The sequence below is a fragment of the Zootoca vivipara genome, chromosome 5, assembly GCF_963506605.1.
Source record: "Zootoca vivipara chromosome 5, rZooViv1.1, whole genome shotgun sequence".
Lineage (NCBI taxonomy): Eukaryota > Metazoa > Chordata > Lepidosauria > Squamata > Lacertidae > Zootoca > Zootoca vivipara.
Window position 1 is genome coordinate 71,383,468 of NC_083280.1, and position 26,253 is coordinate 71,409,720.

The 26,253-nt window shown below is 43.6% G+C and overlaps 1 protein-coding gene across 1 annotated transcript in view; it reads right to left on the reverse strand.

Moving 5' to 3' along the window:
• Nucleotides 1-24,938, reverse strand: part of LOC132591161 (collagen alpha-1(XIII) chain-like) — a 57,561-nt gene extending 32,623 nt beyond the window's left edge. The window contains exons 1-2 of the mRNA XM_060274931.1: nucleotides 23,931-24,938; nucleotides 12,423-12,492 (exon numbers count right to left, since the gene is read on the reverse strand). Coding sequence (XP_060130914.1) covers nucleotides 12,423-12,492; nucleotides 23,931-24,236 — 376 coding nt within the window. The 5' untranslated portion in view covers nucleotides 24,237-24,938. The remainder of the gene's footprint in view (nucleotides 1-12,422; nucleotides 12,493-23,930) is intronic.
• Between the last annotated feature and the right edge of the window lie 1,315 nt (nucleotides 24,939-26,253).

Sequence of the window (26,253 nt, forward strand, 5' to 3'; positions counted from 1 at the left end):
GTGGTCAGGGATGATGGGAACTGTAATTCAAAAACAGCTATAGACCCAAGTCTGGAAAACACTGCTCTAAGTTATAAACTCTCACTATTTTGCCTCTGTGGTGGTTGTTTTTAACCTGTTACCGGCAGTTGTTAGCTTTGCCATTTTTTAGGCTGAGGTACAATTTGAACTAGCAGCTTCCTGACCACTATAGTACACCACCAATGTCTGTAGTGTTTATGTACTAATGCAATCCTCCTGGAAGAGTAGCCTGATTATATGTGAGGAAGGAGTTGAACTTCATTCATTTTTGGCAACCCTAATGTAGAGAAAACAATACTCCTGGCTTCTGTGTGGAATTTTTGAAGGGCTTATCCCTTTCTTTTCCATCAGCTATGGAGAAACATTCTGGGAAATATAAAGGGCAATGCAAAGACAAGTGCTGACCTCTGAGGTATTCAACTTCCACTCTACCTCAGATCAATCTGTTATAAACATTAGCAAAGGCTAGGCCAAGATACCTCTTTACTTTTCTTTTTTTTAAAAAGAGTGGGTTTATTTTGGGGGCTTTCCCCCCATTTCCGTATATCCAAAAGTCCATAGAGTTGACTAGAGTGTAAAAGTCACTCATATCTTGGCTTCCCAGGATGCTATGCAGTAGCACTGTATAATAAGTTCCAATATACAAAGATTTAAACAGAACGGTGAGAACAAAATAGTGTTTTTTGCTATGCAACAAAGGAGTAAATAAAATTCCTTTACATTCCTGCCAGGTGGCACAAATCCAGTGCTTTTTTTCTGCGGGTACGCAGGGGTACGCATGCCCCTAAACATTTTTGGGCCTCATTGAGGGGCAGTATTACAATATGAGGAGGAAAATGAGAGTACCACTAAACATTTTTTTAAGAGAAAAAGCACTGGGCAAATCTATACCATAACTGAACTGGTTTAATAGTAATTCCTTCTGAATTACTATCAAACCTGTAGACTGAAACCTGTAGCTCTGTATCACTCCGAAAGTCAGCTCCCAGGATTATCTGGGGAAAACCATGACAGTTAAACTGATATAAAATCAATATAAGATTATAGTATGGGTCCCAGAGAGTGCAAGAATGAGAGTAAGAGAAGGCCCTGGCCTCTTCTTTTTAAAAATATACTTACTAAGAGCTTGTAAACTGATTACTTCACCTGCCATAAACATACTTATTGAGCAATCCCAGTGCTCCTCCTAGCAGAAAAGATATATGAGGTGCATTAGGGGGAGCAATAATCTCATGACAGGGATTTAAGCAGAACTTGAGCTTGTGAACATCATTCAGCATAGCTGCTCCAACTGCCAGGCATTGGTAGGGAATGTTGTTCATGGTTATCTTGGACCCATTCAAAGACTTGCTTCCATAGAGATGTTTCCCATGAACTGTTTGCTCAAAATTAGAAAATAAACCAAGCTTAAACAAGGGTGGCTTCCAACACTGCATTTCGTAACCAAGTGCAGTAACCCAATCACAGAATAGATATGCACTTTTGAAGGGTGGTAAAAAATAGCTACTTTTTATTTTTTAAAATACGTGGAATGGGAGGCCCAGTCCTTTCATGGACACCTCTTCCTTTATTTTTAAAGGGAATAAGAAGATTTTTTTCATATGTGTTCATTTTATCATGCAGCACACTAGGCATCTATTTTGTAACCAAGATTTAACTACATGTATAAAATGTAGTCTGAGCGGCCACTCTATGAAACAGGACCATAAGGGGGTAAGAGGGGGAAATATGAGACTCTCGACTGTTTCATTCCACACAGAGGTACACACACTGCAATATTATATGTGGACGATTATGCTGTACATCTGACAGGGACACCCTATGCATTCATAGGAAGGAGTAGACCTTATACAAAGTCACACTATTGGTCCATATACCGGTAGCTCAGTATTGTCTACACAGACTGGGAGAGGCTCTCTAGAGTTTCCACCAGGATTTGTTTCCAACTCTACCTGGAGATGGAACCTGGAAGCTTTGCATGCAAAGCATGTGCTCTAACCACTGAGCTACAGTCTTTCTTAAATAACTAGGTCGGAGATGGCTCAGTTAAGACAGGACTACAGGCAGCAACCATTTCGCACCAGGGTTCTGTTCCCAGCCCCTGCATGCATTGGCAGAGCATCTCATTACACCCCGCCCCCATTCTGCTTTCTTCCGGGTCCAAAAGGACCTGCACATTGACAATCACACGTCAGCTGGACACACCTAAAACCGTCACTGCCAATAGAGAGCCTCTGGAGAAAAGTAGCATATTTAATATCATATCTTACCCTCATCTCATATGCCTCCCTCCAGGCGACATTCGTATTCTCATATTGTAAATGGGAATTTGAGTCTGAGAGAGGGTGAACTCTCCCAGTGAGTTCATGGCAAGGCATAATTTGAACCAGGAACTCCCTAGTTCACACACAGTTCATCATTGCACCACACCTGTTCCATTTTCTGCTTACCACCGAATATACTTGGTTGCAATAAGCCCTTCAAGTATGCAATATTCATGCTGCCCTGTTCCACAGCAAGTAGCTGAACTCTCCATAAGCTGCCAAGTTTGAAGGCTGCCACCCTACATTGAGAATCCACATAACCCCACCACAATGCCAGACCTTCAAAGGACCTGCTGAAATGTGCCTATTTTCACCTGTCAGTGTTTAGAGGGCATGAGTGTCTTCACAAAGCAAGATCTGAATGTTATAGCCCTATTTTCTTTCTATATATACTGAGGCAATGAAAAAAAAATGTTTGGAAGAAATAAGGAAGTCATTAGCGCAATCGATTTCCAAGAACGCCTCTAAAATGGGCCTGAAGGTGTTCCCCAGCAGAGACCTTTTTCAGCTGACAGATGGTAGAATCATTTCATCAGGCTGTTCCAACACTCAACTCATATGACAGGCAGCAGGGTGCGGTCAGGTTGCTGCACTTTGAATGGTGATTATGCAATGCTGCTTTGCATCTTAGCGTGAGAAGACACGTGAGCCATCTATGAGCAGTTACCCCCATGCTACAAGTGTAGAGCTTCCAAGTGTTGCTGCTTGAGTCCTCTCACACAACTAACCACACCATGTCCACGCCACTCCTGGTTACAGTTTACAGTTTGATAACTGCTGTTTATTGCAGCAATAATCCACAGCCTCAGCCTTTTTCACTTGTTCCCTTCCCACATCTATGTTTTATAAAATGTTGGCCAGTGTCCCCCTTCAGATGTTAAGGTTATGTGTGCTCCAGAGGTCAGAACTTTCCTTTAGTTACATGTATATATTGGGTCTAGCACCCAAGAGCCTTGAACCTGACAGCAATGCAGCTTTTAGGTGCTACTATAATCCACAGAAACAATAATGTGCTACTTGGAAAGATGGAAAACTCATTTTGCTTTTGCCTTGAACCCACTTGGGGGTTCAAAAGTTCGACTGAAGCTCTGACAGAGACGGAAAGGAGTGATGAAGAGACAAAGAAAAAATAACTAGTAGAAAAGTGGGCTGTAAATGGAGGCTGACTGCAGGCAGAATGAAAAGAAGAAAGAACACAAAGGAACAGTGGAAACAAGAGGTGTCAAAATCCCAAATCCTACGTATAGTAAACAATGAGAGGCTGGCAGCACAAGCCTTCTTCTGGCAAAATAATCAAAATTATTTCAGTGGTTTCTTAGTTACAATGTGATATAGCGGATACACACAGATACACTTAGCCTTTCCAATGCAGGATTCATGGCCCAGCCAGGAAGCTCAATGAATGGGTGAGAGCAAGTCACTTTTTAAAATTAGTATCCTTGGACAGAAAAGTAGAGCCTATGAAAAGGTATGTCTGTTTGCAATGCCCACATATGCAATGCCTCTCTTTATTGTCAAACGCCAAATCAAAATACACATGGACAAAACAGTTGTCTGTGAAAAATGTATTTTTCCACACCTCTAGCTTCAGATAGTTCCTGCTAAATCCTGAAAGATGGCTGTTAGTAGAGATTTCATTTCAACTATTTCCTGCCCCCTTAGAATAGCCTATCTCTTTATTTTTATTTTTTACACAGAACCTATTATTTGACATAGTATTTTGGATGGTTTGAAAACTCCTTCTTTCTAGCTTATCCACCCCACTATAGTTTGAATACCCACTAGCTGAATACTTTTCAGTATACACTCCAGGTGGGTCCCCCCCCAATGGCTTAGGGAAGCTATTTAGGACAGTTTATCTATCTGGCATCAGATTTCATTGGAACCATAGAGCCAAGTTACATGTTATATCCAACCCATTGTTTGGAGTTGTGTGGTTTATTATTTTTTTTTAAAAGCTTTAAACAACAACCATGGGAAGGGTGGGGAGCTGATGAGGATATGAGGGATGGAGGTACTGATAAAAATTGCCCCCTAAAATTGCTTTTTATGTCAGGAAAGAAGCTTCTATTGGTGTCCCTCCTTACCATATGCAAACAACAACTTTGGTAGGGGAAATTATTTTTGTTGCAACTGCAGAACTGACACACCCCAGTCCCAACCTGAGCAGTGCCCGCCATGACTTCCTATTTGAAGTTTAAAAAATAAATAAACTACAGATTAAATGTATAGCTCTTCCTGTAGCCATACCCTCCAACATGCCTCAGAGGGCAATCAGGACATGCATCTTTTGGGATCCTGCTCCCACAGGTGTCACCTGGCTCCCAGGAGAGTACGGCCCCTCAAAATGGGTGCCTTTGGGGGGCTGTGCTTCTGTGGGAGCCAAAACGGGACCTCTCGAGATCCAGTCAGAAGCTGGCATGACTTCTGTAATTCTGGGGTGTCCTGCTCAAAGCAGGGCAGTTGACGATTATCCCTATAGTGGAACAATATCTCCATGGCTAACTTTGTGCTGGCTATTTCTTAATCCCTTGCACTTCATTCTAGAACTTCTAAGGATTCTCCCTTCAATGGTGACTTATGAGACCCAAGCCTACAACAGCCTATTAATTAGATGCTTTTTCAGATCTGTGTTCGGTTCCTTCTTTCTTTAAAATGTTTTTCCAGTGGTTTAAAGTTGGGGGATTCTTTCTTAAAGGAAAATGAAATCATGAATTTTAGACAATTGCATAAGCAATTGAAATCCAAAAACAGTTCAGCTCCTCAGCCGATAAAGTGGGTTCTAGGCTGCCCATGAAAGCTTATGCTCCCATAATGTGTTAGCCTTTAGGGAGTCATGGAATTATCTCATTTAACCAGACACTTATTGTATTAAGAGTACCTTGAAAATATTATTTTGGGAATGGGGTCAGCATGTCACACAACATGCAGCAACTCATGTTCTAAAAATTGGGTGAAGTACAGGCTTTGACAAAGTTCACAATAACATTTATCAGATCCAAAGATGCTAGGCAGCAACAGCCAAGACCATAGCAGCTAACAATCACGGACACAGCTCAGAGATTTCCTGTACAGTCTTATGGTGATCTTTAAACCTTTGGTGACCCTAGAGAAAAACTCAACTCACAGCGGGTGCCACACCTATCCCAAAGCATGACAGATTAGTAGTGTCGGTTTCCTGAGCCTAAGGAAACATAGATTTCCTTATCGTGTCTATAAATAACATTAAAACTGTGTTTTACTTCTGCCTATATTGTTCTTATCTTTAGTGCTAAGATAACCAAGACACACACACACACTTACGTATCCTCTTTACAGCTTCACTTTACTCAGTCTTCTGTTAAACTAAAAGTACAAATTTTACAGTTTGGACCATTTACAATTTCCCTGCTTGCCTTATATGTGTTTCCCTCCTGCTTTCAGAAAGTCTGCAGATGAACTTGTGTTCTCTTTTCCTTTCTGCATACTAGGCAGAACTCAAAAATCGGGGAAGAATCTGTGGGAAATATGGCACAATGTCACTTACGGCAAACATTTATTTTCAAGAAGGAACATGAGGTCTCCTTGTTTATAGGCACCATAAGGGGCTGGCTTTAGAAGAGAACCTTGAAAACATAATGCTGACTCTCCTAAAGTTTGAGAAAGCTTCCACAAGGACACACTGTCTAGGATCAAGAATCCATATAAGCCATAAGCATATCAGGCATGGGATGTGTGTGTCAAGAGTGTAGTGGTTTCCAAGGTCTTCTCCTGGTTTAATATTCACAGTGAGAAAGTACACCTGCATTGTTCAAAGTCAACTGGAGCCCTCCTGCCAGACCACTACTCCAATTCTGCATTCCACCCATTGAATTCAGTAGGGTGACTGAAATGGGTGAGAGTGGGAATTTTGAAGATGACATCCGTGTCCTTGGAATCTTTGGTAATGATACAACAGACGCCTAGAGGCAAAAAAGGAAGTCACAGATTCATGTATGCATGTTACCCAATCATTCCTTGGTTACGTAGTCACTCATACATTCATTTGAAACAAGGCTACCTCTCCAGAGGAGAGTAGGAACAACACAGAATGGTTGCTGAAATATTGGGAGGGGGGCATGTCACAGAGAGCAAAGTTTTCTTGAAATACACACACACACACACACACACACACACACACACACACCTTCGCTCAACACTAAGTGAGAGCATATGATTCAGCTACCCAGTAAAATATTCCCATTGAGAAATGTGGCATAAATAGCTACTCTTAAGTTGAGAGGTGTCCCAAGAGTATTTCAGCAGCTGACTAGATCCCTCCTTTTGATAATGGCCAGTGCAAAAGAAGACAATGACAGACATTGAGGGATATAATTTTACAAGATGCTTCAGTTTGCTTGTGGACCTCAAGGCATTATGAAAGTCATGCTTTCTCTGACCCGCTGGTATGCAGACAGACAGCACTACATCACTCTCGCTGTCTGTTCTTGCTCACGTTGTTTATGTTTTAAAGCTTTTGTTTCATACACATCTTCCAGAGCAATTACGCAATCAGACGTCTCAACCTCCCTGTGTGGCGTTTGCAGTTTTAAAGTCCACACACCACAGGTGTGTTCTCTCAGGTGTATCAATTGTATTGGTGAGATATTGCAGCACTTTAAGAAAATTGTCAAGAATGTAGAATGGGGGTGGACGACTCTTAGGGCATATGGAGGTGCCAGTGCAGCTGCAACAGGGGTGCTATTTGGTTAGGGAAAGGAAGAGTTGCTGGAATCTCAACGGGGTCCCATTTTTTGTTACTTCTAAGCAGGCACTAAGTATTTATTTGTTCTGTCCAGCCTTTCTTGACGTTTGTTTTACACTACTGGTGTTTGCCTGGTTATTAGTTTTGAATTCATATTTTTTTTAAAAAAAATTGTATTGCTTTTATCTCCTGTTGGAAGCTGCTGCGAGAGGACATTGTCCTAAAAGGTGAGTTTCAAATATTTAAAGGAATATTTCGGGAAATAAACTAATTTGCCTCAACATAATATTATACAAGCTTAAGTTAGGACTGTCACTATACTGATGGACCAATCCGGATCTGAATGTAAGTAAATAAATACATAAATAAATGCTTATATGCATCCATATAAAGCATGGTTGGATAACCTTTTTTGTGAGGAGACTCTTGAGAGTCCCATGGACTGCAAGAAGATCAAACCTATCTATTCTGAAGGAAATCAGCCCTGAGTGCTCACTGGAAGGACAGATCCTGAAGCTGAGGCTACAATATTTTGGCCACCTCATGAGAAGAGAAGACTCCCTGGAAAAGACCCTGATGTTGGGAAAGATTGAGGGCACTAGGAGAAGGGGACGGCAGAGGACAAGATGGTTGGACAGTGTTCTCGAAGCTACGAACATGAGTTTGACCAAACTGCGGGAGGCAGTGGAAGACAGGAGTGCCTGGCGTGCTCTGGTCCATGGGGTCACGAAGAGTCGGACACGACTAAACGGCTAAACAACAACAACATAAAGCATGGTTGGATAACTTTTTTTGGCTCAATGGTCTCTTTGTCCTCCAGTGACCCCTCTGGGGGATGGATGCCAGTTCCTCCCAAGTGTTTCTGGCCACTACACAAACATCAGCAATCACATACATGCACCATATATTTCAACTGTCCTGAAAATGCCAGGACTTCTGCAAGCAGGGAAAGGGAGCAGGGGCAGGGAAGGGTGGGGGCAGGGGCAGGGGGAAGAGGAGGCAACCTGGCCCCTCATTGTGGTACAGCAGGAGCCACGGGCAGGGTAATGGTGGCAGCAGGGGCTCCTGCAGTCACACAAGGACCCTTCAGCAGTCATAGCCACTGACCATAGAGACTACTTTGCTGGAGTAGAAGAACCGCCTTGCAAACATCTGGTGCAGGTGCCTCCTCTGGCACCCAAGGTGGGCTGATGGAAGCCTCACAGTTTCAACATATAGCATCTAACGGTCCTGCATATAACAAAGACATTTGCTGGTATAGTATTGTTACATACTCCTCTTGGTAACAGCCATTGGGCCACTCAGCCAGCTTCACCCTTTCCCCGTATTTCATCAGCAGTGTGCATATATAGGGGGGATGGGGTGGGGGGAGCACACTGATTTGGAATAGAATGTTCCTATTTTCATCTGAGGAGTGTTGGAGGGTTTGATCCACATAGACATGCATAGAGCACCTCCACCTTTTCAGTAGATCCTTTAGATCCATAGAAGAGGGTGAGTACTTTCCTCCCCATTGGTGCTGGGCTTGATGTAGATGTCTCTATCTAACCCAGCACTGTGATGGAAAGGAATATCATGCTATCCACTATTAACAGAACAGAGTGGATGCAATTTCCATTTTTGCTGTGGTTTTGGATTGTGTGGATGGATTTAAATTGCCCAGCTCAATGTCACCTGTCTGCCCCCAACCCACAAAAGCAGGTCAAAGTATTTTGGGAACAAAAAACTGCACTCCTACCTGCTCTGTTTCCCAAAGGTGCACTCAGGAAACATCAGAGCAGAGGAGAGTGCTGTTCCCTGTTTTTGGAGTGCTCTGATCTGCTTTCAATAGCAGCAGCTACAGGACAGAAGAGACACTTCATTCAGTGGTTTTGCCACTATATGGTAGCAGGACTGTTGTCCACAGAACAGACAAGCTGGATAAGAACTATGAGTCATCAATTCCCCATCTCTGCTATACAAGTCTTGTACATGTACAGGTACAGGTACAGGTACAGGTACAGGTACAGGTACAGGTACACACACACACACACACACACACACACACACACACACTTGCTGAATCATTGTTACATAGGCATGTGTAAAATTAACTTAACAAATGTTGCTTGTATCATTGAAACTCTTCTAGCTTCCCTTCAAATTCCTCAGATGTTTCACTTGAGAAAGCACCGTCAAAACTGCTTTGAATTTTGCTTTAAGCAAATTTTTGATGACAACTGTACTCTGACAACTGTACTCTGACAACTGCAGAAATTCACTAGTATAATTCCACTACTTTCTACATTTACCACATGTGAGAGTGATTATCAACAGTTCCTCTTGGCCATTCATAATTCCCACTAGCCCAGTGAATTCCATGGTGCTTACTTCTGAGTAGACATGTGTAGGATTGTACTATTAGAAATTATAAAAATGCATGATGTTACATTTTGAATAGGACTGCAGTGTTCATAGCTTTTCTACAGCTGTGTCCAGTGTTGTATAAATTAGAAAAAGCACATTGATACTAAATATGTTGGCTTTAACAGCCACATTTTATATTGCTGGCATTGGTCACCTTGCAGCCCTGACATCATCATCATTATTATCAAAAGCAGGAGTAGCCAAAGGATGTCATTCTAAATCATTGCCTTAACATACTGAATCCTTCTAAAATTGTGCTTACATTCCAAAGGTATACATTACTTTGATTCAAACAGTCTCAATGTCCTCAGCTAGCAGTCTCACTCATTAAAATATGTTTTATTAAAACATTTCATAAGCAAGTCTCTACAAAAGCCTTGCTCTCCCCCTCCTGATTTCCTTGAAAAATGAAGATTTTCAAATGTTCATTCTCATCAAAGGGCTTTTGGGATGAACATTCAAAACCCCTGGTACAGTCAATCCCCTTCACAGCTACTTCTCCTCCTTTCCCAAGGAAAAAGCCTTGGCTTAGGGAAGATGGATGGATAGTTGACAGCAGAGGGACTGACATGTGGAACACTTTTTCCAGTTGGTGATCATAGGGATTGGTTTTAAGCATAACAATTTCTGGGAGAAAATGAAACCACACACATCATTTGTAGCTAATAATAAGCAATAATAATAAGCAATATACAGTCAAACCCCATGATGCCCAGTAGGAAAAGATATCCCATGTGTCATTTGCTGAAGATGGGAGAGACTTTCCTATGTAGATGCAACCATTCCACGACCTGCTACTCTCCTCCTTTTCCCCCAAAGGAATGTTTTTTTTCCATTGGAGAAGAGAGAATGGCAGGGAGTGGTAGAGGTGGTATATGGGTCCAATGCAAACCCCGATCAAGATGGCCAATCCAAAATGCCGTTCAAACACAGGTTGGTTTGCCTTTTCAAGCACTTATATATTTGAAAAATGTCTAGATATTTCTACCAGTGTGTTTTGTTTTTATTATTTATTTAATTATTTAATAATAATAAAAATAACTGGAACTACTCCAGCATCTTGAACAAACATGGTTTGTAGGCAATGTTTATATAAAATAGGGATGAATGGAACTACAGTACGTAGATGAACACTCAGTTTTGCATACATTCAATCTTAAAAAACTTTATGTGAAGTTTTTTTTAACCATATGAAAACTTTACATCAAAACTGCACACATTTTTGTATGTACTTTCCCCATAAATATGCATTTTGTGCAATTTTTATGGATTCCCCTCTAAAATGCGCATGTTTGAACTGATAGCGCATCACAAAATCCAGAGAAATACACAACTCAATTGCTAACTAAGGTCCAATCTCTATAGAAGTCCAGAACTGTGAATTAGGTCAGTTTGCTTTAAAATGTGGACCAAATAAATTTTCCCTCAGTCCCTTAAATAATATAATTAAACAAATGTTGCTTGATGCCCTTAGAATTCAAAGTTTGTAAGTCCTCAGACACTCTAAACATTCAGATGCCTTGGCCTATTACCAGGGGCGTACCCAGGATCAAAACTAGGGGGGGGCAAGGGGCGGGGCCAAGGCACGGGAGGGGAGGGGCCACAAAGTGGGAATGTGGGCGGGGCTACAGAGCCCAGGTGAAATCAAAATAAACCTGAAGCGACGGCGGCGAAGGGGAGAAAACCAGCGGCCGCCTAGAGGAGAAGAGGGAAGTCTGGGGGTGGGCTGGGGGGGGAGAGAAGGGAACCAGGCTTGGATCGGGGCCTCCGCGGAGGTCTGGAGCAAAGCCCCGGCCTCCGCGAAGCTATCCGAGGCTCCGTTGCTGCAGCGGTCTGGCAGGCGCTGAACGACTCCCGACGTTCGGGAGACCTTTGAGCACAGCCGCGCTGTGCGCATGCGCCCTGCACGGCGGCCGCCGGAGTCCACAGCCGCGCTGTGCGCATGCGCCCCGCTTTGCGCATGCGCAAAGGTCTCCCAAACGTCGGGAGCGTCAGCCCTTGCCCCCTCCCACACAGCGCGGCTGTGTGGACTCCGCACGGCTCGGGCGCAAGAGACTGCTGCGGGCGCCGAACTCGCGCTCCGCTGGGCTGTCCTCCGCCTCTGCCCACCAGCCCCGCCGGCAGCGCCACTCTTGCCCGCAGCTGCCCGACCGGCCCTGCCTCTAGAGTAGGGCAGCGGCCCCTCCCTGCCCCGCGGTGGGTACGCCCTTGCCTATTACTAACCAGTTTTTTCGTCATCAGAGTAGCTAAATCAATGCAAATTAGAATGGCTGTGACTTATTTGCCTTCCCAAGAGATTATGACATCACAGTACATCAGTCTGTGGTACTAACAGAGATAGGGTTTGAAGAGATGAGAACACTGCCAGGGGCGTAGGAAGGGAGGTGCGGGGGGTGCGGTCTGACCCGGGTGTCATCCTTGAGGGGGGTGACACAATGGCATACCGCAGGGGGGTGGCACTTACGGCGGGGCCTGGCCTACAGCGAGCCCGAGCCACGCCTCTCTCCTGGGACTGACACAGTGGCTTGGTGCCCCACACTGCCCGAAACGGCAGCATGGGGCTTGCGTCCGCCAGGCGGACTCTGTGGGCAGCTTGCTGTGGTGCCGTGTGTGGATCGCAGCACCCCCATGCGGCACTGGGTGCTGGAACACTGCAAACATGAACACTACCAGAATGCTGGTTTTAATTGTTAGTTGAGGAACAGGGGATAAACATTTGAAAACAAATACAGTAATAAAAGATCATAAGAGACAAATAGAAAAGAATCAGAGAACAAACTAATATTCCAAAACAATGCTGGTTTTCACACAACCTTCAATGAACTCAAGGGTTTGCCTTTGGCTTTTGATCAAAGTTGCCCTCTCCTTGCCTACCCATAAAGACTCAAATGATACTTCCTATCTATATAAAAGCCGCCATAACTATCACCACAATATGCAGTTCCTACCTGCTGGACAGTTGCATCGCTGGTGGATGTCTCTAGCTTCCCGATGTCTTGGCATGTTGAACTGTAATCTCTATAAAGTGAAGGCAGGAGGGGAAAGCTACATCAATAATAATGAAACCCAAGACTTGTGCATGTTAGAAAACAGCTTTTGAAAGGAATTCAGTTCAGAAGTGTAGCGAGGAAAAGACATCTGGTCTCGGATCAAAGACAGACAATTGCCTTCAAATTTAATCTCAACATCCGCTTGACTGAAAGCAGGCAGAGCAAATTTGACAGAATTTCTAAATGTGATTCCTTGCGGAGGGGCTGGATTGCTGCAGAAAGGGGCAATTACCCTCACAGGGAAAATTCCATGTGGCAGACACAACAATTTAGGTTTGGGAGCACACCCTACTTTTCTAAATACAGTAGCCACCATGGGAATGTCAGGCAAAAATGTCCTCCATGTAACAAGACAACCCTATCCTATGTGATCTCTAATGTTTACAAGTATTCAACCACCACATCACTTTCCTTAAGCCCTACCCCTGTCTCACCCTCTGTCACCATAAATGTAGAATGCAGTTGCAGTGGTGGGGTGAGTACCTACCTGCAAATATTATGGTCTTTAATAGAGAAGACTAATTTCTAACAGCGGCATCCACTATGCATATGCCAACCCTCAGTAATCTGTTCCATCAAGGGTTGCTAGTTCTCCTCTACATTATTTATTTATTTTGACAATTTATATACCGTTTAATTACAATAATCTCTTAGCAGATAAAGTTATACAGTGCCAACCAGTACAGATAATACGGGCCTAGACAGTCCAAGGATCCGACTCAGTATAAGGCAGCTTCCTACAACATTTAGAAAACTGCATCAGATTCATGTGCCACAGCCAATGCAATGGCACACTATTGCAACTAAGTAAGGAGCTTTGCTTCAAATCCGACATGTATCATATTCATCTTTTCTTAGCCATGTACCTGATAAGAGGAACCAACACTGTCAGAAATAGGAACCTATCTTTAGCCTCCTTGATCTGTTTTTAAGACTCAGTATATGGTGACCTGAATTTCCTAAGCGCTGTACTGAGATGCTCAGCAACACACACAAACTTAACCACTTCAGACTCGGAAGGAATGGCTGTGTTATCAGATCATTTATTAATCTGGCTACAGTCCAATGCAGAGTTACTTGGGAGAAAGTCTCGTTGAATTCAATAGGGCTTACTTCCAAGTATGTTTCGGATCAGGCCATAAACCTGCAATCCCTAGCATATTTCTGCTAGAAATTATGTCTCACTGAATTCAATGGGACTTACTTCTAAGTGAAAATGTTTAGGGCTTCAAATAGATTTGAAGCCCAAATTCAGAAAGTTTACATACAATTTAAAAAACAAACAAACCTGGCTTTGTTTTGTTTATTTATTTATTTAAATTTAAATTTCTAATATAGATATGCCATTCCTTCTCCCTGAACCTTCACAAATCTGTATTTTCAAATAGTTGTACCTTACATATTATCAGAATCACATTAGGGCTATAAGAAACAATATTCAAATCTAGGCTTGAAGGGTGAGTTGTCCAACCCAGGTGCTTGAACTCAATTAATTGAATGGGGCCTGATCTGCAGGCTGGTATTGCTTTATTAACTTGGCATGGGAAAAAACAACTAGGCTACTAGTATTTATACTGGGCTGGTCAATCCAGAGATGTACTTCCAACCACAGGTCTTAAGCTGCACACACCTAGTCTCTTCAGTGCCTTAAGACTTTGATGATTGAGTATAAACAATCTAAGATAAGTAACTTACTAGGCTAGGTCTCAGCCTGTGAGGTTTTCTAGTTGAAACTATGGAGTTCCCAATAAATACTATGTAATTGTGTGTGTGTTCCCCTTTAACAAAACCTTTGGATGCATATGAACTTCTGTTCTGGAAATGTTCCACTCTTCATCCTTGATGTTTACCTCAAAACCAATGAGAGATTCTAATTCTGTATCTTGGATCTTCTCAACTGTGTGTATTAAATTTCAGCTAGGGCCATAAATAGGACATCCATATCCTTTAGTTTGATATGTAACCTGGTCTTTGAAGACCTAATTGCCTCCTTTTATACTTCCAGGTGTTAATTTAAGCATCTTACCACAGGCGTTTGCCATCTCAGTAAGATTGCTCTATTAGGAACTTGTAGGGTACCATATGTCATTCCTTCTGGCAAGTTCAGGGATGAGGCCATGTGACATGATTTGCATGGTCAGAAGGTCTCTGTGACAACTCATCCTCTAACAAGTGAAAGCTAATGCTTCAGGCTTAGAACACAGCTCTTTGATGTACTGTTTATAGCACCAGAATATGGCAAATGCAAAGAGAATGGCAGTCAAAATGGGGAGGGCAGTCGGGATATGAAAAAAATGGCATTGTTTTCCGTTTTTGGCTGTGGCCAAGTATTGTTGCAACTCAAGGATGGCAGAAGAAATGTGAAGCCTATTTTGGCTCTCAAGACAGAAATGCAGCATTTTCTGGTTTTTTTTTTTTTGTTATCAGAAAAGACTGTCACTTTCCATACTATTCCAATAACTTGGGAAATATGCACCTTCTGACCTAGGGCACTACCAGATGGCTGTCATTTTGGGGTAGGATTCAATCACATACTGGTAAATTCAGGTCGTGCAATTAAAGTTGATTTGGTGCTCTTGCATAACAAACCAGCTTCCACCCAAAACCAGATTTTTTGCAATAAGGAGAGTGACAGGAAAAGGCACTGGGAAGTGTAGGATAATGACTGCTTGATACAACCTTGTGTGATATCCCTGCAAGCACATCAGAATGAATGCTCAATAAATAGCTGACCTTGCCTCTCTGCCCCACAAACTTTGTGCAAGTAAGTTGAGACAAATGTTCAATATACTGGCTGTTCAGAAGTGACCCTAGACTGCTGAAGACAATTGCAGAATGTTGATCATAGGGTTAGAACTGGCTCAGGAAGCTTAATATCTTGGAATGTAAATTGGAAGACATGGAAAGACCATTCCTATATTCGCACGGAGAAAAGCTACAAACCCCTATCTTCAACAAAAATGTGGGTTTCCACCAAGGAAAATGAAGCTTTCTCCAAATAAAATAGGTGATGTGATAATCAAAACAACTTATTTAGTATGTAAGTTTTCAGATTGCCCTTCAAGCAAAATGGAAACGACAAAAGCTATCCTTTGAAAGTGTATCTGAAGAAGTGTGCATGCACACGAAAGCTCATACCAATGACAAACTTAGTTGGTCTCTAAGGTGCTACTGGAAGGATTTTTTTTTAAAAAAAATTGTTTCTACTACATCAGACCAACCTGGCTACCTACCTGTAACTAGAACTTTGAAAGCTAGTTTTAGGTAGCCTGTGCATAGCACTTTATAGAATACAAGAAGGCGGATGCACATCATGGAGAGCTTACAATCAAAGTTTCACAGGGGAAACAGCAGAGGGCTGGGAGGGAAGTGGAGGCAGGGGCAATATGTGAATGTTTCAAATACCTGTGCTTAGCCTTTGTTTACAGGCTTAGTTGCAGTAGGGCATGGGAATTAGGGGCCTGACCCAAAGACCTCACAGAAAAGGTAGGTCTTAAGGAGGAATTTAAAGGAAGTAAGGTGGTATCACACAGGTATTCTGGTAAGCAGCTCCAAGTATATAGTGCAGAAAGGGATAAAGAGTTGAGTCTTTTGAGGGAGCAGAAGGAAGGTCATAGTTGAGAATATATATCAGAGCAGAGATGAGACCATTACAGGCTACTGGATCATTAAAGAACTAAAATCATCTCTTGAGACCACTGTCTTCTGTATTCTACAAGATGATCAATTTTAAATCCAAAGCACAAATGTAGTGGTATAGTGTGTATTTCTTTCAGCATAAAGTTAGGTCTCTATTCATAACTGAGAACAATGTTCTATTGCCCCTCCCACTATGCAGCTCCAACAACTTATCCAACAACTCTAAAAACAACAAATGGATTATTGGATGACTTATACATGCCCAGGTTGCCTTTGTCCAACAAGCACAGATGCAAAGTGATAATAAAGTCAACTTTTAGAAGTCAGAGCCACTAGTGTGACCTGCTATGGGAGAAAGTTGCTTTTTCTCTTTGAAATTTTTGTGTATGCCTAAAATGTCACTGTTTTGTTTTTTGTCCCATAAATGCTGAAGAATTTCGCCTTGCAGCCAGGGTACTCTCTGGCCCATCTACATCATTCTCAGTCTGCAAACACATTTGTCAGGGAAACACAGTTGGCGGAAAACCTCATGCCATTGCTTGCTGCTCACTATCACTGGCAGTACGTAAGGAACAGAACCGGGGGGGGGGGGGAGCATTTAAGGGCACTTACCCTGGGCCTCCACATATAGAGGAAGACACATTAATGCTGACAAACAGCAACCGAGAAGGGTGGTTGCCTCAAATTAACATGCAGCTGTTGGATGCTAAGCTTCTGGGTGTTCAAAAGTTCTTGTTAGTGCAATCTTTCTGAACAAATCAGGATCTGATCATTTTTGCCAGGATATCTGTCAAAGGTGCTTCAACAAGCAGGAAAAAACTACAGCATGTCCCAACTGATATGTGCATCTGGATATACCCATACTCAAAGTATGCATCCCATTCACAAGTCCTTCATTTCCCCCCCCCTCTCTTCTGAGTGTTAGACAATATGTACGGATCATATTTTAACTGCCTTTCAGTGTCTTAGGTTCATACGTGGCTGGCTGGAGGTCCTTCCGCAGCTGAGAATATTAAAATCAAATTTACACAGTGATGCAAGCAATGCTTTACAAAGAAACCAGTCTGTCAAAACCTCCATACATTGATCATATTTTAAGAAAAGCGTACTATTATGTGATGCTTTTATATGTGCCACCCTTTCTTCAGAGAATCTAGTGGCATATGCAGGGCTCCATTCGGGTACTTGTCAGGCCCAGCTGTTTAGCATCAGACACAGAAAGAACCTCTTTATACATCTTGACTTCAGGCCATCTTTAGCCTTTAGTTAAGTGTTCTTGAGTCATCCTGAATTTAGTCAAATATGCAGCCTGATCCTATCTGTGTTTTACACAGGCGGAAGTTCCCCTGAGTACAGTGAGGTTTGTTGCCAATAAAGGAAATGGAATTGCAGCATCAGGCCACACTCTGGAGAGTACTTACCAGGAAACAACTCCCACAAAACCAAATGGATCTTACTTCCAACAAACCAGCTCCCAGTGATGGCCCTCCTTCCCCAAAATGTCATCCCCTGCAGAACCATCTAACCTTGCTGGGAGTAGAGCAGTTACCACGTCCTCTAAACAAACAGTTGTCTGCTGGATCTCTCAGCGGCCTTTGAAACCATCGACCATAACACCCTTCTGGACCGTCTAGAGGGGCTGGGAGCTGGGGGTACTGTTATACAATGGTTCCGCTCCTTTCTCCAGGGCCGTGTCCAGAAAGTGGTGGTGGGGGGTGAGTGTTCAGACCCCTGGGCTCTCACTTGTGGGGTGCCTCAGGATTCCGTCCTCTCCCCCATGCTTTTTAATATCTGTATGAAGCCGCTGGGAGAGTGAAGGCGGTGAATGTCCTGTGTGAGTGCCTGGAGCCAGTTGGAGGATGGATGGTGGTTAACAGATTGAGGTTGAATCCTGACAAGACAGAAGTACTGTTTTGGGGGGGCAGGGGGCGGGGTGGGTGTGGGGGACTCCCTGATCCTGAATGGGGTAACTGTGCCCCTGAAGGACCAGGTGCACAGCCTGGGAGTCATTTTGGACTCACAGCTGTCCATGGAGGTGCAGGTTAATTCTGTGTCCAGGACAGCTGTCTACCAGCTCCATCTGGTACGCAGGCTGAGACCTTACCTGCCCGCGAACTATCTCGCCAGAGTGGTGCATGTTCTACTTATCGCCCACTTGGACTACTGCAATGATAATGATAATGATAATGATATCCCTTCCCAGCTTATGCCCCCACCAGTGGTGTACTGCCTCTGAATAATGATGTTTCATTTAGCTTTTCTGGCTAATAGCCACTGAACGGCCTCTTCTCCATTAATTTGTCTATTCTCATTTTGAAAGCATCTAAGTTGATGGACATTGCCACATAGTGTGCAGTACCAACAGGAAATGCCATTAGCTAATTAGGCTTCATGTGAAGAAATACTTTCTATTGACTGTCTTCCATCTATTGGGTGACCCTGGTTTTAGAGTTACAGGAGCACATTCTTTCCACCTACTTTTACTATGGGCATTCATCATTGAATAAGGATGCATCAAAGTCCCATATAGACACAGTATATGAAGTACAGAAATCCATTCACATGGCTTGAAAAGGACAATGTCCTTTGCATTTACTGCTATGGAACTCAGCTGAAGATAAGACTGGATCAGCCACCAGATTTATTGACTGTTAAGCAAATGCTTTACTTTTCTGCTGAGATCAAGGAAGCCCAAGTGTGCTTAACTTTCTAAAAGGCCCCGTGCTTGCAAAATAAGGAGGAAAGAAACCAAGTTAAAGCTGAGCTGCTTCATTAATTCAGTGCATTTGCTTCCCTCTGCCTCCCTTAAAAACCACACTGTGCTTTATTCTGTGTTGTTGTTGAATGATGTGAACCTTGCAGCTGTAAAACTCATTAGGAGCCACTGTAACTTGTTCATGAGAATGTGACGGTAGAAGTACTGACAACGTGAAAAAGAGTAGGGACTTAATGCTCTGCTTGGGGGGGCGAGTCATTCTATACTGTTTTCTTTCCTGGTTCCATTCTGCTATCCATCTCTCTTGTCAACCTATATGATAGTCTCTTATCCTTGCTTTCTCCATTCCTCTCCCTGTCTCTTACCATAATTGTCTGTATTTCTTTTCCACTTTATCTTTCCCCAGCAACTCCCTCATGCCTCTCTCCTCCATACTTGCTTGTCAATCTTTCCTTTGGCACTCACAGAGAACAAAGTAGAAAGGGCCCATTGCCGTGTATCATTCTCCTCTCACTTGCTCTAGTTAACTCCAGCAAAGCAAGTGCAACTGCATCTTGATCAATCTAATAGAATACACTCTTTCCGTTAATCTAGTGTTTCTCAAACTTGGGTCTCCAACTGTTGTCGGACTACAACTCCCATTATTCCTAACTAGCAAGACCAGTCAGTTGTCAGGGATGGTGGGAGTTGTAGTCCAACAACAAAAGGTTTTCCCAGCCATGTGCTGTGGAACCATGATGTTCCTTGTGAGATTATCATGGGTCTTTCACTAATGGCAGACAAAGGAAGCTTAACCACCATTATTGATTTTCTTCTGCAATTCACAGCAAAAATGGTTGTTTCTTCAGCTTGTAAACCACCTTGTGTATAGTAATATATTAACACAGTATAGAAATTAAAAGTGAAATGAAATGAAATGGAGGGTATTTTTCTTTTACACTTTGTCAGATTGCCTGAGACAACAGTGAAGCTAAACAGGTCACACTGGTGTCCCAAGTCTACTGAGAATGGTCCTTAGAATAACCTACAAGATTCCCTGAAACCTACAGCACGTATATGGCAGGTGCACAGGGCTTTCTTAACAGACTGTTCACATATTACTCTCATTTTAAAACAGCTACACTGGTTATCAATGGTCTTTTGAGCCTGATTCAATTTACTTATGCAGACATTTAAAGTCCTGAAGAGCCTGAGATTCAAGTATGTGATAGAATGCCTTCTCCCATACTTTCTCTCCATTTTTAAAGATCAGGTAGGGAGACCTTCCTGGTAGTCCCAAAAAGGGATGAGATCAGTAGTGCTGGGACCCATAGTTGGGCTTTTTCAGTGGCAGCTCCAAAACGTTCGAGCCATCTCCTTACTGAAGTACACCTTGCCTCAGAGTTAAACCTTTTTAGGAACAAGGTAAAGACGTACCTATTTCATGAGGCAGGTGGAAATGTGTAAAACATCTGTGGTTAGTTTTGGATTGTGTCACTCACAATTTTATGCTTTCTTTCTTGGTTTATGCTGTGCTTGTCTTGTATTTCTGTTTTAATAGCTTTTAGAATATCTATTGATGTGTTTTATAATGTGTTGTACGTCGCCAACCTAGCAGTTCGAAAACACGTCAAAGTGCAAGTAGATAAACAGGGGTGGTGGGAAGGTAAACGGCATTTCTGTGCACTGCTCTGGTGCACCAGAAGTGGCTTTGTCATGCTGGCCACATGACCTGGAAGCTGTACGCTGGCTCCCTCAGCCAATAATGTGAGAAGAGCGCCACAACCTCAGAGTCGGTCACGAGTGGACCTAATGGTCAGGGGTCCCTTTAGCTTTACTTTTACCTTACATCGCCCTGTGACCTTATGGTGAAAGGCGGTATGTAAATTCCTAAATAAAGAAATAGAAAGATAAACCAATAGAAATTTCAAAAACAAAACAAACTGCTGGTCTAGGGAACATAATTTCTATTATTTGGTCAGGAGGAAATGTGTATCTATGGTTGTTAAGCATACGGTAGTAATATCTGTGCAGTACTGTCTAGAATGAGACTTTTTTTACCACACGCACCACCAGCCCCACCATTTATATTACAAACTTTGTGTTTGGGTTTCAAACATTAGTTATTCAGTGTATGTTAGCGAAATGAAATGCCAATCATTGTGATGGATGAAGAGCAGGGGAAAGAGGGACATTCCAAGCACTAGCTGGAGATGCCAGGGATTGAACCTGGGAACTGCTCTACCTGCCACTTAGCTACAGCCCTTACCAATGGCACAGCTTTGTCAAAACAATTGCACAAACCAGCAATTAATGGTTGTAAAAGTAAAAAATCCCCATATTTTTAGATCAAAAATTCTCATTGTGCTATTTTCCCCAGTCCCTCCTATCAGAAGCCTTGATTGTTCTGCACATGCAGCAGAAAAAGTGGTAGCAGAATCTTCCAGAGGCACTACTTCAGATAACAAACAAACAAACAAACAACAGGATAGCAGTTCTAGCTCAGTTCAACCCTTGTGGCACCAATTTCCTACTTATAGGGATTTTAAAATACATATGCAAGTGTTTTCAAAAGTGGTGTCCTTCCACATATAGTCTGAAACAGAGCTCTGCCTAAGAGTTGTCACCACGTTGCTTGTGGGCAGAAAAATGGAGGGAACCATTTCACCAATTTTCTGCAAGAGCAGAAAAAAACTCCAATGTTTTCTCAGGGATGGGCCTTACCTTTAGCAGCTTCTTTTCTCCTCCCCCTCAGCGCCCCACAAAGGGTTTGTTTGTTTATCTGCCGCAAAGGACAGAAACACCAACTGTGTAGGCAGCCTGGTCATCATTTTGCATCCTCTTTGATGCACTGAACATTGTGCCATTCCAGGGCATACAGCGGAAGGGGGGTGGGGAGAGATGTACAGCAGAATATTTGAATAAAATGCTGCAAAGTGGCCTTCGATTTATACCGGGTAGCTAGGTGTAGAAAGAAAAATCTCAAGGGTCAGTCCCCACCCCCCGGCCGCCCCCCCCCAAAGTCTTTTGATAAATTTTGGCTCAACCCTTAATCCAAAGTGGTACCGTCCATCCCATCCCCTCAGAACTCTACCATCTTATTCTGCTGCACATGTAGACCAGGTTTCAGGCACTCTCTCATAGCGAATTATCTCCTTATGCTGGAGTGCAGCCAGTCTTCCACAGACAGGACTGCTGCCTCTGTGTGTCTCTATGCTTCTCTCATGTATCCCCCTTCAAAATCTACCATCTGTTTGTTCTTCCTAAGGACATGAAATTAATTAAGGAAGAACATAGCTGTTTTTAGAGAAGAGGAAATAACAATAATTAGTTGAGAGGCAATCTTTCATTGTTTAAGTTAATCTCATCCCACAAGCAAGCATCAACATATTATTTGGGGCTTACATATAACAGATTGTACAAAACATGGCAACAGTGGTATTTTTCTAGAAAAGAGGTGCCAGAACTGACCATGAATGCCTCCCCTGTTCTCTTATAATGGCAATGGCGCTCACCTGAGAGGTGCCAGAACTTAGTTCCGGCTTGGGGGGGGGGGAGCTCTGCATGGCAAGGATAAAGAAGCTACCGGTAGTTTCCAGTCAAGGCATTGGATTGAGATTCTGGAGAGTTGTCTTCCCGCCCTGGCTACTCTGAAACTTGGAATATGCTCTGTGACTCATCTGCACCACCTGTGAACTGGGAGAAATGCTTATGGAATGGCTGTGAGTCTAAAACGCATTCGTATCTGTGAGATGTTTAATATTAAACATGGAAAGCATAGGGGAACAGCTGCAGATCAGTGGCAGAGTGCATTCAGGAGGTCCTAGATTCAAAGCCTGGCATCTTCAGTTAACATGATCTCAGGCAGCAAGACTTGGAAAGACCTTGGGATAAGGTCCAAAGGAGCCACTGCTGGTTGGGAGTGTAGAATGCTGCTTCAAACACACATGTAATTAATGATGTAAAAGAGATGCAACATGGCCATTGGCCACACCTGGCAGAAAGAGTGAAGGGGCCACAGAGATTGGCACACTGGAGCAGAGCAGTGGGAATTCTCATGTGACTGGACTGGAGTAGTCTGCTTCCGAGCTTCAAGATCTTATTTCTCTGTGTGGTCTTGCCAACTCCTCCTAACAGCACTTGTTTATGCAGTTGCCCCCCACCCCGCCAAGAGTCAGTAAACAGATCCTCTCTGATTTCATTGTTATTCTCCTCCCCCTCCACCTATGAGATTCTTAGCAGAGTTAGATTTACTTCTGAGCACTGCCTTGCCAGTATATTGCTTTTTGCAATCATGTTCCCACCCTACCCTGCTGCAAAGCAAAATCTGTTTTAAAAAAGAAAAGAAAGCAACCTGGGTTGAAATGGAGAGCAGGTTATTCTGAAAGCCTTCCAACAAGCAATGAGGAATCAAGATGCCTCTTAACCTTTCCCTGATCCTCTTTCCCTTCTAACTGATTATAGACTCTGCATGTTTAGCTACTTTAGTGAGCTTCAATGCATGCTCCCCCATGTGCAGCTTCCGATTGGTTTCAGCTTTGCCGTATCAGTCCACAAGCTTCCAGTTACCAGATGTAAGTCTGCAATCCCATGTATACTTATATGGAAGAAAGCTTTATTGAATCCAGGGGTACATACTTTGAAGTAAAGATGCATAGGATCTGGCTGTCACTTCAGGACTGCATTCCTCGGGCAAAAGTCCCAGTGAACTCACGCTCCCACCTATAGACTCAAGCTGCATAGATTAAACAGGTGATGTTAACTCTATGCTAGTTATTTATCTGGTTTGCTTGTCAACCTACCTACTCATCTATTTCTGCTGGGGATAAGAATAAGTGGGAGGAAAGCTGATATAATTTAAAACTGCCAAGGAAGGCTCAGAGAACTCGTGGGCTGTCAAACAGAAGTGAAATCCCAAGCCCCAGAGAAAGAATCAGAGACGTTTCACAGCGCTTGGCAACAGCAGAGGCTCTGGTGTATCATTTGCCTAAACAACTGAAGCTTGGATTTTGCAGGAAGAAGACTAGGACAGAGGGTTTTAAACATATTTGTGAAAATGAAAGAGCACCGACCTCAGCAAGCAGTTGGTCAACTCTTCCCAAAATAGCTGTCTCCATTTGGTCTGCGGAGAGGCAGGCAGGCAGCGGAGTGGATCTGTCTGCCTCCAAATCTGAAACCCTGGATTGCAGGTCCGACGTCCTGAAGTACAGCAGGAGGCTCAGCACCAAAGAAAGTAAAGATACTCCAGGCAGCCCAGAGCTCAGCAGAAGAGGTATCTTACAGCATCTTTCCCCATCTCCTGTCCTGGGATGTGTGAGGCAGCCGCTCTCCAAGGCACCAGGAGCAGCCCCCTTCCAGCCCTTCTCCTCCACCACCATTCCTTCCCTGGCCTGAGAGGCAATAAATAAATAAATATAGTATAAATAAAGCTGCAATCTTCCTCTCAGAAGTACAATCCAGAACGCATGAAAAGAGCACCGTCCAAGGGAATCCCAAATGCCACTGAAGTAAGAAGAAGGAAAAAAAGACAGCTAACAAAACCAAACAAAAATGTAAAGGGATCAAAAGGAGAAGAAGGGAAACGAACTTTCCCCTTCCAAGGGGAAAAATCAAACTCCAGAAAAGTTTTGGAGTTTTTTGGGGGGAGGGGAGGGGAAACAATCTGATCAGGGCTGTTGTTGTTGTTGTTGTTGTTGTTGTTTGTCTTTCAGCCTTGTTTGTTGTCTCTGTTTTTCTTCCCTCCCTCTTTGTTTGATAAGTTTTCAGTTCCTTAGCAGAGCAGGCAACAGATTGTGCATGGAGGTCCCCATTAGAGAGAGGTAATTCTCAAATGATTGGGAGTTGTACTGTGGCTGTTCCTGACTTCTCTGTAATATGACACACATACACACACTCTCCCCTCTCCTCTCCTCTCCTCTCCTCTCCTCTCTCTGTCTCAGATATGCTGGCTGCACGGCTTCCCAAAGCAACCTCCTCTGCTCTCCCTTTCTCTGCCGATGATTTATTTATTTATGCAAAACTCCTGGGTGGGATTGGATTCCAGGCTCCCACCTCCTCCAAAGCCCCACAGGTCCCTCAAGTGCCTTTCATCAGCTTCTCTTTGAAGTGGCACTCACTGCAGTCATTTATAGCTGCAGGAAAGTGACTATAAAGCAGAGGGGCAGGACTTGTGTTACCCACCCACCCATCTCACATCAGGGCGATTATGTCGGTGGGTTTGTTTTGATTTTCATTGCATCTGTGGAAGTCAAGCATCCTCCTCCCGGGTCTGCTCTTTCCAGACAGGTCTGCTGTTTTCGGACCAATTTCGGATCTAAAGAACTTTGGATAGTTCACTCAATCAAGTGCTTTCAGTCAGTTGATTTGTCCTGAATCTTTTTTTGCAGCTCCTTTCTTTGTGTTGTGGCTTCATTGCTGATATGTCTGGATCCCTTTGGCTCAGGCATTTCACACATGTGAAGCATGTTCCTCATGTCAGCAAGGAAACCAAACTGCAATTCTGGAGAACAATGTGCGTGTGGGATGTAACTTCAGACTAATGGTTCAAATCTTCTCAGTTAGGTTTGCCAGAGTACAGATATCATGTAAATCGGGTCCTCCCTGCAAGAGAGGGCACGTGTTCCTGTGGGTCCCAGCAGACTAGGTCTAGGTGTTGGGGCGGGACAATTGGAGCAGCCACAACACCCTATTGGTGGTCCATCTGATGGGGTGCAATTGGGCTGAGGGCTTGCCAATCAAAGAGTCAGATGGACCAGTACTTAAACGCTGAGCTCATCATAGAGACCCTCCTTCTCCGGTTGAGCTGCATCGGAACACCTGCCCACCACACTCTAATTTTAGGGCTTTCGCTTGACATTGCTATGCCGTCGTGTGTCGTCTGCCGTTGCTGCAGGGGCACAGCAGGAATTTTCCCCACTTGGCTGATTGGCTGTAGCCAATTTGGGTTTCGCCTGCTGCACAGCAAATCGTCACAACTTGTAAGGTTGGCAGATAGGCTCTGGTTAATGCTAATAGGGCGGTATGATTGCTTAAAGGTAAAGGTAAAGGGGCCCCTGACCATCAGGTCCAGTCGTGTCCGACTCTGGGGTTGCGGCGCTCATCTCACTCTATAGGCCAAGGGAGCCGGCGTTTGTCTGCAGACAGCTTCCGGGTCATGTGGCCAGCATGACAAAGCTGCTTCTGGTGAACCAGAGCAGCGCACAGAAACACCATTTACCTTCCCGCCGGAGTGGTCCCTATTTATCTACTTGCACTTTGATGTGCTTTCGAACTGCTAGGTGGGCAGGAGCTGGGACCCGAGCAATGGGAGCTCACCCCGTTGCAGGGATTCGAACCGCCGACCTTCTGATCAGCAAGCCCTAGACTCTGTGGTTTAACCCACAGCGCCACCTGGGT